The sequence below is a fragment of the Phyllostomus discolor genome, chromosome 6 (genome assembly GCF_004126475.2).
Source record: "Phyllostomus discolor isolate MPI-MPIP mPhyDis1 chromosome 6, mPhyDis1.pri.v3, whole genome shotgun sequence".
NCBI lineage: Eukaryota > Metazoa > Chordata > Mammalia > Chiroptera > Phyllostomidae > Phyllostomus > Phyllostomus discolor.
In genome coordinates, this window is record NC_040908.2 from 86,176,584 (window position 1) to 86,190,771 (window position 14,188).

General features: G+C 37.4%; 1 protein-coding gene across 2 annotated transcripts in view; it reads left to right on the forward strand.

The window, feature by feature from the left end:
- ALG9 (ALG9 alpha-1,2-mannosyltransferase) overlaps positions 1-14,188 on the forward strand; it is a 134,935-nt gene that overhangs the window by 53,279 nt on the left and 67,468 nt on the right. For both annotated transcript variants that reach the window (XM_028515821.2, XM_036028585.1), the window contains one exon: positions 1,107-1,236. In XM_028515821.2, the coding sequence (XP_028371622.1) occupies positions 1,107-1,236 (130 nt within the window). The remainder of the gene's footprint in view (positions 1-1,106; positions 1,237-14,188) is intronic.

The following is a 14,188-nucleotide window of genomic DNA, read 5'->3' on the forward strand; positions in this document are numbered from 1 at the left end:
CCCCTGAAGTGGCTCTCCCTGGGGATTCATATTTATATTTCCATAATGATCTGATATTAATTTACTTCTAAAATTCACCTAGAAACTTTAGCAAAAGTGTGTTTTTATTCTTAGTCTATTTATTTTATTTAAATTTTTTAAATTTATTGATTTTAGAGAGAAAGAGGAGAGAAACATCGATTTGTTGTTCCACTCATTTATGCATTCATTGGTTGCTTCTTGTATGTGCCCTGACTGGAGATCGAACCCGCAACCTTGGCATTGGGGGACGACACTCCAACCAACTGAGCTACTTGGCCAGGGCAAGAAGAGTGTTTTTAGAGAAGAAATGTTGTCATCCAACAACAGTGGAAGTTTTCCACCAATGTATGGATATTAGAGGAAGCTGTGGTTAGGACATCTGTACCACTTTTCTCTAAGCTGTCGGTTGTTGGATGTGATAGCATAGGTTCTGGAGTTCCTTCTGTTTGCTTAATTTGGACAGAGAAGAGTCCTATTTCAAGAAAAGGGAAGTCAGGTTAAGGTGAGTCATCTTGCTCCATTTGGGGACTGGCTTTAACAGATTAGCTGGCAGTGGTATGTTGTGCTTGATGAAGATCCTGTATCAGCCATTAATGATTAAATCACAGCTTGTTTTTTAAGTGTTAACTTTACCATTGCTTCTCCATTTGAAATAGTTTCAGAACTAAAGATACTTATGATGATTACAAGTCCTTCTCCCATAGTGAGTTCTTACGTTTCAGTCTTTTCTCTATATACCTGATGAATTTGCTTTAATCTTGATAAGTTGTAATTGGCAATAAACTTTGATGCTTCAAAGAAAATAAACTTTTCTCTCTGGTGTTTGATGGTATGACCATTTGGTTACATATTTGTTGCTGAGAATTGGTGAAATGGGTTGAGAGTTTAAAATTTCTCAATGAGTTTGGATTGAATTGTGACCTCTGCCTCTATGCTCCCTGGTTGAGGTTTTAGTAGAAATATTTTATCTCCAAGGGAAATGAAGTATTTTTCACATCATTTTTTTTGGCTTGTTTATTTCAAGTACATTTAGCAATATGAGTCCCCTGTGTTTTAATTATTCTCCTTATTTATGTTTCTGACAGTTGGCAACTTCAGTTCATTCCATCTGAGTTCAGGGGCCAGTTACCAAAACCTTTTGCGGAGGGACCACTGGCTACCCGGCTTGTTCCTACTGACATGAATGACCAGAACCTGGAGGAGCCGTCGAGATATGTAAGGGCAACATTCTTCCTTCTGCTACTTCAAAAAGAGTTCTACCCCTGAAGTCTGTTGGCATACATATTAGAACATTGATAAAATGGAAATGTCATAAAAAGTGATTTCTTTAGGGTGAGGAATATAACAACTTTTGTTAAGAAACAATGAACAGTATCACTTGTATTTCCAAATTACCTCCTTTCTTTTCTTTTTTTTTTATTTTATTTTAATCATTGTTCAAGTACAGTTTTCTCCCCCCTATTCCCATTCCAGCACCTCCTTTATTTTCTATGTAAAACATATAACTCAATATCTAAGCTTTGCTGGAAATTTTCTTATGTGAATTTGAATCATTCTGAAACACATTGTGAAATTCTTTTCATTCCTTGTCTCATTAAAATACTTTGTGGGGAACTTTCAGGTTATCGGTAGACTTTTGACCTATTAGTATATTCTGGTTTTAGCAAATGGACAGTCAGTGATGGCTGTTTTTACAGTTTGTCCATGGAGCAATATCTCTCAGGCTGTGCTCTTCTACCCACTCATCGTGATTCACTCTGGGATTCCATGTGAATTTTACTTCAGTTTCTTTGAAAGATGATACTTTTGCCATTTGGTACCAGTAAAATCCTTGATTGTAGAAAAGGTGAGAACAATAAAGATAATGCTCCTGATTCCCAGAGTCAGTAAAAAATTATTTTATAAGATAAAATAGGGCACACTTTGGGGCAGCATTTAAAAATTTAAAGATCAAATACATTTTCTTTAGGTTTTCTTATTATGTCATATACTTGAAATGTGAAATACCTGGTCTTAGTTCCCTTCTGAAGCAAACCTGCAGCAACATCTGGCCTTTGGTGTCCCGGATAGGGGCTGGTTAGACTTCCATGAAGACCCTCAGGGCTTATGAGTGAGATTTTCATTGTGTGAGCAATAGCTATAAGCTGTGAAAATGGACATTGGAAGATACAAACTTGGTCTGGCCCCTGAGAAGGTAAGGTACATATTCTACCAAGTGGCTTATATTAGCATTTCCTTCTAACTTAAGACTCTGATTCCTGTAATAGTGGAAGTATCCCTGGGCAGGGTGAACTGTTACTCGTCATTTTCATTTTGTCTGAGATACTCTCCTGAGAGTAGGCTTTTGATGTGTAGAGGATCACATCACCAGGGGAACACTGGATAGTTAAGAGTAAGAGAATACATTCTGATGGGGAAAGATATAGTTTAGTGATGTTGTCAGAGCTGTATTTTAGGCAGAGGTATCATGGGGTAATGAAAAAAGCATGGACTTGGAAGTCTGGCAGGCCTGAGTTCAAATCCCAGTTCTGTTGCTTGTCTTAGTGATCTTTGGCAAATTGGATAACTTCTCTGTTAACTCATTTCAGTGTCTGTCTGGAAAATGGGAATAATGATACCTACTTGGAAAATTATTATGAGATTAGATATTTTATCTCTCTGTCATATTTAGCATGGTGTTTAGTACACAGATTTTCCCACAAATATTCTTAATCAAGTAATGGTTTATCAGATGGGTTAAAGGTAAATAAACTGCTTATATATCTCTTCTTACTTACTTCTGTTGTTCCCAAACCTCATTTTTATTTCAGTCCATCCAGACTCATCATTGCCTTTTCTATTCCAGTGACTTTGCTTATTTTGATGACTACACTTGTCTTCTGATAACTATCAAAACTGTTCTCTGGAACCTTTCCCAACTATAACTTCATAGTGAGCAGTCCTTTTTTTTTTTTTTAAGATTTTACATATTTAGAAGGACAGAAACATCAATATGTAGCTGCCTCTCGCACACCCCCACCAGAGACCCAGCCCGATACCCAGGCATGTTCCCTGACCAGGAATCAAACCAACAACCCTTTGGATTGCAAGCCAGCACTCAGTCCACTGAACCATGCCAGCCAGGACATGAGCAGTTTTTCTTAAATGCCTTAAATATTAATCTGTACAGCTCCTTTAGCCATTTAATTATGTTGTCTTATGTTATTTAAATATTGCTGATATGTATGTCATTATCTTTTCCCATCAGATTATAAATGCTATAAAAAGAATGACTGTACCTTACTTCTTTTGTATTCACCACAGCATCTAGGATAGTGCTGTCTATCTAGAAGTTAGCATATATGTTCTTTCTTGCTTGAGAAGTGAATATAGGTCATTGCTGGGATAGTGAGGTTGAGAGAAAGTGGACTATAAAATCTACAGTGGCCTTTTGTACATTCCTTAGGCTTTGGTCACTGGTGGTCTCTGGTTAGATCTTATTTCTATATTCTCTGCTATTAGACACTGTTAAATTTGTGTAACTGGCTCTATATTAGCTATATCCAAAAAGTAAAGATTTTTTAAAATACTTATGAGTCATCAAAAAGCTGGCAGATAAAAGTGGGGACAAATGAGTCAGCTATATCTGTTGAGGGTCATCCACCTTCCTGGGGGTCAGAGATTCCTTGCAGCTTCTCTTTGGATTTTCCTGCCTGGTTGGGAAATGCCCTCTGGATCCAGTCCATTCACCCTTGACCCTTTGGAAAGTAGAAAAGATGTGTGATGGCTTCCTGTGAATCCTACATGAAATATGATCAGGAATTCATTTGCTTTAGTCAATTGTCTAAAAAGATATATTTCTCTGATGATAAAAATAATATACATTTATTGTATAAAATAGTGAAAGCTACAATCAGAAAACCAATCATCTATAATCTCATTAACTAAACATAAAACCACTCTCAGCACTTTAATATTTTTCTTCTATTTTTTTGTCTTGCATATATATGGGTATTTGTTATGTAAACAAAAATCTCAACTATTTTTTAAAATAGTGCTGTAGTTTTTAAGAAATGGTGCCAGGATCAAGACTGTAATTGCCAAATAACTTTACCTGGCATAGAGGGGGACTTGCTTACTACATTTACATTTGTTACTTCTGGTACTTGCCTTGAGTTTAAGTCTGCATTCATTCGGAAAGGCAAAATAATTACATCATGTATCTTTCCTGAGCATGCTAAATAGCAACATTATTTTTATCTGTCCTTTGGCTCTGAGTAACAGGTTTTAGCTAACCTTTCAGTGCTAAATGATTTGCATCTGTCTCCTGTTTCTAGTCTGCATTGAAACTAGTAAACACATGTGACTTCCTTTATTTCACTAGCCTTCTTTACCTCTGAGTTTATCAAGAATGAGAAATTAGTGTAATGGTTTTTGTGGTTTCTACTGCATTGTTACAACTATATTGCAGAAATAATATTTTTTGTGTTATATTCTTTCATGGCAGCTATTGAGTAGCTATTGAACATTCCATTATTTAGCAGGAGATATTTTTAAACTGGTACATGCCAAGATTTTTGGCCAGAACCAAGGTCTGGATTTAGAAGATACATTTAGTTTACCTTGAGAAAGACCTCAAGTTTGCTTGTGGAAGTGGTGTTGGAAGGGTTACAGCTTGTGAACTAGTAAAAGGATTATCTGAAATAGGACATAGTTATAATACCAAGTATGATGGGCGTGGCTTATAATACTCAGTGAACCAAAGAAGCTGGGAGTTATTTGAATTGTGTTTGTATGCACTTTGCATATTCTTATACTGAATGGTTCAACTGCATGCAGTTTTCTGGATTCACCCACTTTTTCTTGTGGGTAAAATGACACAAGCAAATGCAAAAATTGAATTATGCTCTAATTATTCCCTAATATGTCAGTTGGCATTAGAATAAATTTGCATTTTCAAAGCAAGTATTATGGCAGAACTGGCTGTATATTTAGTCAAAGCTTTCTATATCTTGTTCTTCTTTATCCCTGCATTTACCATTTAGTCGATGGAATTATGGATTTGGAAGGGAACTTAATGTCATAAAGTCTATGATCTCTTCATTTTATGGTAGAAGCTGAAGCTCAGAGAGGTCATAAAGTGACGAAGATTAGTCCTAGGATAAGAAGCTTGGTTTCAACATTCCCCAGTATTCTTTGGACACCTCCTCTGACTTCCAGAGCCACTTACAGTTTATATTATATGGTGTATCACTTGAATATATATTTTTATGCAATGATTATTCTTATGTCTGAATAGACATAAAGAGACTGAACATTATCCTTTTCAAAAGTTACTTTCCATTTCTAGAGCTCCATTTTATATATGCCAGGTACTATATATAGTAATTATTGTGTTTATCAATTAATAGAAATGGTCAGGGTCTATTCACTTTTCTTTTCTCTCTTGTAATCCTTTCTCCTGCCACTTTTAGAAGTCCTTATTGAAGGAGAAAATAAATTGCCTTACAGATAGTTTTACTAAATGTTATCAGCCTTGAGTATCAAAGCAAGCAGATTCAGATTGCTATAATATATGCAGTAGAATAAGATTGGAATTCACTAAGAATTTAAGTGAAGGCTATCCAAAATGCTTCTTTGAAATTAATTCTTGTCTATAGCCATACCACCCTGAATGTGTCCTGTCTCATCTGAAATTCTTTAGTATCTATTGTGTTGCCATTTAGAAATTAAGTGATTTTTCATGATTCTCCACTGAATGACCTAAAAATTTTACCTGGGAGTTTACATTTTTACAGTACAGTTAATTTTTATTTGTGAATATATATTTAGTAAAGCTAAATGAGAGATGTTAAAACTATAAGACAGCCTATGATACTTTTAAAAATTTAATTGGACTACATATTAAAAAAGAAATGAAAAGCCAGAAAAGTACTAAAGTATTTGAAATCTTCCCTGTCACATGTTTCCTCCTGCTCTGACAGGTGGCTCGGTTGATCATCATCTGATATACCACCAGACTCTGGGTTTAATCCCCAGGCAGGACACATATGGGAGGCAACCCCTTGATATTTCTCATATCAATGTTTCTCCCTCTCTCTGTCTCTCCCCCCCTTCCTCTCTCTCTAAAATCAATAAACACTTTTTAAAAAGTTTCCTCCTAGGCCTAAGTGTTCCTATTTCAAAAAAAGGAAATAGCATAGGAGGATATTGATGGCTTCAAAAATGATGCAGTAGCAAGAACACTGGGCTGGGAGTCAGGAGAACCTGTGATTTTTTTTTCTACAATTGAATGAAGTATATTTTCTTATATGACTTTGTGAGCTTCCAAGGACCTTGAAATAGTCTTGCATCTCTCCCCCAATTTGCTGTAACTATACCTGAAATCAGTTGCAGTGTTTAGATTTTAGCTTATTCTATTACCTGTTTTCTAATCAAATATTTCATGGTGGTGAAGCTTATCTTAAGATCTGATTCCTGGGCCCTCGGACCTGATGACCAGAAGTGGAAGTCTAGATGCTGCTTCTGTGCCCAAAGAGGTGGGCATCTGTTAGGGGCACACTGTGCTGTGTCATGCTGCCTGAGTGGGATATTGATGTTTGAGAGCTGAGAAAATGTCACTGCGGAGCTCGTCCTTGGCAGCCTCTGTAACAGCTGATGAGTAAAAGCTGCAAGAATATTTATTATGCCCAACTCCCCTTTACTCACTCCTCTCTCAACAACAAGCTCACCTTTTATTATTGATATATTGACCTCTGTGTCAGACCTTTTCTTTTTTTTTCTTTTAGGATATATATTTTTATTTACATCTGAGGTGGTATTAAATTGTCCCCCTTAAAATTTGTTGATGAGATGTAAACTATGTGATGTTGATTATCAATTAGTTTGAATTTCCCTACCACCACCTTTTGCCTTTTGGGGTTTTTCCTTTTGGATTTGTTCTTCTCCAAAGCTTCAAGTGGGTTGTTAGAAACTGAAAAAAGTCACATTTCTTTCAAATGAATCTTAAATACTTGTATTTTTCAAAAATTTAAGCAAAGGCATATTTTTAGCTTCAACAGCTGGTTGGTGTATAGCCTGTGACTAATGAAATGAAACATCTTTGTTTCATGGTCATGTGTTAATGTTACCCTATGATTTTGTCATTTTTGATGTAAGAAAAAGTGATTAAATCTGAAGGTATAAAAAATGAGCTCTTCGTTTACACTTTAAGGCAGATTTATATCAAGTCTGTTGATTTTTGAATTGTAGATTAGATGGTTATGGCTTGTGGTCTCAGATTTTGTCCTGTGAGATGCTGATAAAATTGAGAGAAGAAACCATTCTTTCTGATTCTGACTCTTAGACCTAAGGGGAAGTCACTAGTGTCACTGGGAACTCAAACTGAGAAATGTCAAACTAAAGATAGTCACAGTGAAACAGTATTTTTAGCATTATCAAATTTTGTGAGGAAAAAAATCTGTATCTGCAGAGGAAAAAAATGCCTGGGACCTATAATAACAACTTAGTGGTGATCTTCTTTGGGTGGTGAGATTATTGGTGATTTTAAAAAGGCATTTAAAAATTTTTTATAATCATGTTTTAGTTTCATTATTTGAAAAAATAAATGACCGTAATAGGGGCTATGATATCGAATCTTTGGAGCCATGGAGAAGATCTCTGGTGTACTGTACAAACAACACTGGGCATGCTGTTAGCTGACCTCTGGCTCCCTGTCTTTGAGTACAAGAACTTCTACTTAAAATTCGGAGATAAATTTTCACTTAAGTAATTTCAGCTCATTATGTCTGGGACTACTTTTGCTGCTCTTTCTGCAGTCTAGATCTAGATTACTTCAAAAAAAAAAGCAATGTAGTTTACCTATTCCAAGCTATGAGGAAACTTAAAAAAAAAAAACAAACCTAGAAGAAAAAGAGGATGTTGCTGTGGCAAATAGACTCTTCAGGAGAGGAATTAAATAATTAAATGAAATTTTAAATAAAATTAAATAATTTGCTTACCATTGAGGTTTGGGCAAAAGGCTTGTCCATCCAGTAAGTTTGCTAGAGACTAGTGTTGGCCAGGGCATTCCCAGCAGGCCTGAGTCACTGGCTTAAAAAGAGAATGATCTGTAATTCTTATCAGCACAGTTTCATTCATTAATCTCCAGTCTTTTGGCCTTTTTTATTCTTAATTATTTTTAGATATCTCTAATTCTGTTCCTTTTTTGGTACATTCATCCACCCATTCATTTTTTTTAAAAAAAGATTTTATTTATTTACTTTTAGAGAGCGGGGGAAGGAAGGGAGGAAGAGGAGAGAGACAGCAATGTGCAAGAGATAACATCGATCGGTTGCCTCTTGCATGCCCCCAACTGGGAACCTGGCCCTCAACCCAGGCATGTCCCCTGACTGGGAATCAACCGGATACCTTTCAGTTCACAGGCCGGCACTCAGTCCACTGAGCACCACAGCCAGGGCTATCCACCCATTCATTTAAAGTCAGGAACTTTTTATTGCTCCTGACTATGCGCTGAAAATACAAAGTGGCAAAAAACATAGTCTCCTGTTGTGTAAGAATAGTCCCTGGCAAAAAAAAACAAAGAAAGAAAAATTATGCTGGGAAAAAAAGGAATTGGAAGAAACAGAAACAATGTAGGGAGCTGAAAAAAAATTTAAACTTTTATAATGAATGTTCTCTGATAGGATAAAAGAAAATCTGGGGGACTGTATGACAAAACATGTTCTTTGAAAGGGGAAAAATTGGAAAATAAGTGCTCTTAGAAATAAAAAATAAAGCCCTGGCTGGTGTAGCTCAGTGGATTGAGCGCGGGCTGTGAACCAAAGTGTTGCAGGTTCGATTCCCAGCCAGGGTACATGCCTGGGTTGCACGCCATAACACCCAGCAACCGCACATTGACGTTTCTCTCTATCTATCTCTCTCTCTATCTCTCTCTCTATCTTCCTCTATCTCCCTCCCTTCCCTCTCTAAAAAATAAATAAATAGAATCTTTAAAAAAAAGAAATTAAAAATAAGATAATGTAGATTTTTTTAAAAGATTTTATTTATTTTTTTAGAGAGAGAGGAATGAAGTGAGAAAGAGAGGGAAACATCAATGTGTGGTTGACTCTTGTACACCCTCTACTGGGGACCTGGCCAGCCACCCAAGCATGTGCCCTGACTGGGAATTGAACTGGCAACCCATTGGTTCGTAGGCAGGCCCTCAAACCACTGAATCACACCAGCCAGGGCAATAACATTGATTTTTAAAAAAATCAATAGAATGAATGATTAGAGGATAAAGTTGAGGAAATCTTCCATACCAAAACAGTGCAAAAAAACAAAACAAAAAACAGAGCTAGAAACTACAAAAAGGAAAAAAGATCCAAGGATCCATCATCTAGCTAATAGGAGGTCCAGAAAAAGAAAACAAATGAAATGGAGGAGAGAAAATTGCCAAAGAATGTGAAAAAATTCCCCAGAATTTAAGGATATCACTTTTCAGATTGAAGGAGCCCACAGAATATACCTAACATGATGCATGAGAAATGATCCATAACAAGATGTATCGAATAACAAAAGAAGTTAGTGTATATTATTATTTCATAATTGAAAAATCAAAAGCTACCAGGAGAAAAGCTGGAAGAGTTGCCTCTAGGAAGTGGGACCAGGGAATAAGGAGGGTACTGCTAATTTTAATAAGCCTCTCGAAGGGTGTAAGTTTTGAACTATGCACATATATTCTTTTGATAAACCTAAAGATAAATTTAGAAAAGGACATAAATCTTGCCCTCAGAGTCCAGTAGGAGAGACGATTCTAAAATACTCAGTGGTGTAATGAGTGCCATAATATGCCATGTGAACACAGAGAAAATGGGAAGGACTCTTCCTACTTCTCTGTTTGGGGACAACTTCACATAGTGGTGGCTGGGATCTGGGTCTTAGAAGAAGAGGAAGAGTTCTCTGGCAGAGGAAGGGGAAATTGACATTCCAGTTAAAGTGAACAACAAATGTGAAGGCTTGAAATATGAAAAGAACATTGAATGTTCAGGAGAAAATAAGTGGTTTTGAGGTTTCTAGATTTTAGTTAATTGGACAGAATATTTTTTATTTCTACCCTATTTCATTCTAATATAGTTATGTGACCATGTTCTCTACTAAGTTATACATTTATTTAAGGAGAAGGGTTCATGTCTTTGTCTTTTTTTAAGATTTTTAAAAAATTTTTATTTATTTTTTAGAGAGGAAAGGGAGGGAGAAAGAGACAGAGAGAAAAACATCAATGTGTTGTTGGTGGGGGCGGTGGCCTGCAACCCAGGCATGTGCCCTGACTGGGAGTCAAACCTGCGATGCTTTGGTTTGCAGCTCGCACTCAATCCACTGAGCTATGCCAGCCAGGCATGTCTTTGTCTTTAATCTTTGTAACCACCACACATAACCTAACCTAACATAGAGCTATATGTGCAGCAGCTGATTCTAATTTTTTTACTAAAACAGCCCTTCATTTACTCTTCTTGAATGCAAGAGAGGCGTCCCCAAACCCTGGTAATAATAGAAATTTCGACTAATTAGGACTCAAGCTCTATCATCCTTCTAGGTATAGGTATATACTAGTTAGAGCACTGGTCACAAGCTCCTAAAGAACAGGGATCAAGTCTTTTCTATTGTTGCATCACCTGCGTGGTCCAGCACTGGACAGATAGTAATTGAGTGAATCCTTCCAGCCTTCATTAACAGATCCCAGACTGAAAGAAATACTTAACTTTCTTGTTTCCTCTTGTTTTAATTCAATCCTTAAATTACCCCAAACCCTGATTTCTGCCGCTATCTCTGCCTACCTATAGTGAAGACTAGAGCTAGATAGGTTTATGTTACCTACCAAGATGCCAACCCACTAAAAATATTCATAATTATTGGGTTGGCTAAAAAGTCTGTTTTTACTGTAAAATAAAAGACATATTTCCCATTTTCACCAATAACTTTATTGATTTGGATATTTTGAGTATGTCGGCTGTCTCTGGAGTGGTATAACATTGATTGTTCTCAATTAATGTATCGATCTAATTGCTATCAACTTCAACTGGTTTACCCGACGATGGAGCATTGTCCAGTGAGAAATCTCAACTACAAAACTGCAAATACTTTTGACATATTGGATCAGTCACAGAACCTTCTCCACACACTGCACAAATCTCATCTTTGTGTTTCAGTTGCATGTTTACCTTTCTTGAAATAATAAAACATAATATGCCAGAAATGTTTATTTTCTTCTACCTTCAATATTAAAATGGCTACACAAAAATTCACCAATTCTGATAAGTTTTTAAATGCATGCTGATATGACAGCTGTCACAATACAATTTAACAAAATTGTTTCAAATGAAGTTAAAGACAACTAAGCACTACTGGAGCCATCTTGTGAATAAACCAAATGAAGTTTTTGGCCAACTGAGTTTTTATTGTGTTAATGTTATAGCTTTAACTACGAGACTGGTTAACAATTTATTTTTTAGAAAACAAGATTGATATCTCTTTCAATTGACATTTTTATTTCTTCTTCAAGTCTCATCAGCATATTCAGCCTTTTCCATTTTGATTTGTATTTTCAGGGGTTTTCATGAGAATATCATGTGAGTTTTGCTATTAGTTTATATTATTTCAGTTTGTTTTGAGAAAGATACACCCTTCTTTTTTTTTAATATATTTTATTGATTATGCTATTAGTTGTCCCATTTCCCCCCTTCTCTCCCCTCCCCCCTGTACGCCCCTCCCCCCCACTTTTCCCCCCTTTAGTTCATGTCCATGTGTCATACTTGTGAGTTCTTTAGTTTCTACATTTCCCGTACTATTCTTGCCCTCCCCCTATCTATTTTCAACCTACATTCTGTGCTACTTATTCTCTATACCTTTTCCCCCTCTCTCCTCCTCCCACCCCCCTGCTGCTAACCCTCCATGTGCCCTCCATTTCTGTGGCTCTGTTCCTGTTCTAATTGTTTACTTAGTTTCTATTGGTTTTGCTTTAGGTGTGGTTGTTAATATTTGTGAGTTTGCTGTCCTTTTACTATACATGTCTTTTCTTTATCTTCTTTTCTTAGATAAGTCCCTTTAGCATTTCATAAAATAAGGGCTTGGTGATGATGAACTCCTTTAACTTGACCTTATCTGAGAAGCACTTTATCTGCCCTTCCATTCTAAATGAGAGCTTTGCTGGATAGAGCAATCTTGGATGTAGGTCCTTGTCTTTCATGACTTGGAATATTTCTTTCCAGCCCCTTCTTGCCTGTAAGGTCTCTTTTGAGAAATCAGCTGACAGTCTGATGGGAACTCCTTTGTAGGTGACTGTCCCCTTATCTCTTGCTGTTTCTAGGATGCTCTCCTTTGTTTTTACCTTGGCTAATGTAATTATGATGTGCCTTGGTGTGTTTCTTCTTGGGTCCAACTTCTTTGGGGCTCTCTGAGCTTCTTGGATTTCTTGGAAGACTGTTCCCTTTGCCAGATTGGGGAAGTTCTCCTTTATTATTTGTTCAAATATGTGCTCAATCTGTTGCTTTTCCCCTTCCGATTCTGGTACCCCTATAATTCGGATATTGGAACGTTTAAAGGTGTCTTGGATGCTCTTAATCTTTTCCTCAATTTTTTGAATTCTTATTTCATCTTGCTTTCCTGCTTGGTTGATTCTATCTTCCTTCTGGTCCACTGTATTGTTTTGAGACTCATATTCCTTCCTTTCACTATTGGCTCTCCTCCGCGTATCTTCCTGCATCTCTTTTATGGTAACCTGCATCCTTTCATCTAGATTTCGTCCAAAATCAACCAGTTCCGTGAGCTTTCTGATCACCAGTGTTTTGAACTGCACATCTGATAGATTGGCTAATTCTTGGTCGCTCAAAAGGATGAGTCCTGGGGGACTGATCTGCTCTGTTGAAAACATATTTTTTTCTCCTGTCTCTCCTTTTTTTTTTTTTCAGTCTGGTTGCTCTTGTTACGGTGGGGGGCGGAGCCTTAGGTGCTTACCAGTCGCTAGATTGTGACGTTATATGTGGGGTCGGGGAGGGAGCGGGAGCGGGGCGGGAGAAAACAATGGCGATAGTTCTGTTCTCCTGGTCTCAGACCCTTGTCTGGGCTTCCAGGCCTCGAGTTCTGCCCTGGTCCACAATCGCTACTCCTCTGAGTCTGCCAGCCGCAGCTTGCATACTCAGGGATCACCGCTGCCTTCTTGCGCGCCGGTTGGCTTTTGCGCCGAGGTCACGCCAAACTTTCCCCCGACCTCCACGCGCCGCCGACCGGAGCCAGCCCCGCGCCCGCCCGGCTCATCTTCTCCTACCAATCTGGATGAACGCGTCTACTTCAGCTTCTTGGCTGCCTGACTTCCATTCAGATAAATCCTCTGCCGGATCTGGGTGTTATTCTGATAGTAAATTATTGTTGTAAATTATTGGTTTTCTAATCTTGGTTGTAGGAGGAGGTGCGGTGCGTCCACCTATTCCTCCATCTTGCCGGAAGTCCCCAAGATACACCCTTCTATTACAGACACAAGTTAACCAGTTTTAGTCACACATATTATCCCCCCCAAATCTCAAGGCTCCTTGTTGACTTTTTTTTTAATTTTAAAAAGTTTTTATTTTGAATTAACAGTTCACAGGATATTACAAAGGTAGTACAGAAGGATGCAAGTGCTCTTCATCCAGTTTCTTCCAATGTAACTATAGGTAATTTCAAAACCAGGAAATGGACATTAGTATGTGCCAGTTTACCACATGCATCTGTATTCATGGAACCACTGCAATCAAGGTTCAAAGCTTTTCCATCACCACAAAGATCTTCTTTGGACTACCTTTTATAGTGACACCCGCCTTCAGCACCCCTAACCCTTGGCCACTGCTAATTTGTTCTCTATCTCTACAATTTTATTCTAGGAATGGTTAATAAATGGAATTATATGATGTGTCACCTTTGAGATAGATTTTCCCCCCTCATCATAATGCCCTTGAGATACGTCCAATTTGTGTGATCAATAGTTTGTTCCTTTTTATTTCTGAGTTGTAGTCCATGGTGTAGATGTACCACAGTTTGTTTAACCATTCATCTATTGAGAGATGATTTGGCTCTTAACAAATACAGCTATTACAAGTCTTTTGTGTGGACATACCTTTTCTCTTCTCTGGAATAAATGTCTAGGAATGTGATTGCTGAATCATATCTTAGGTGT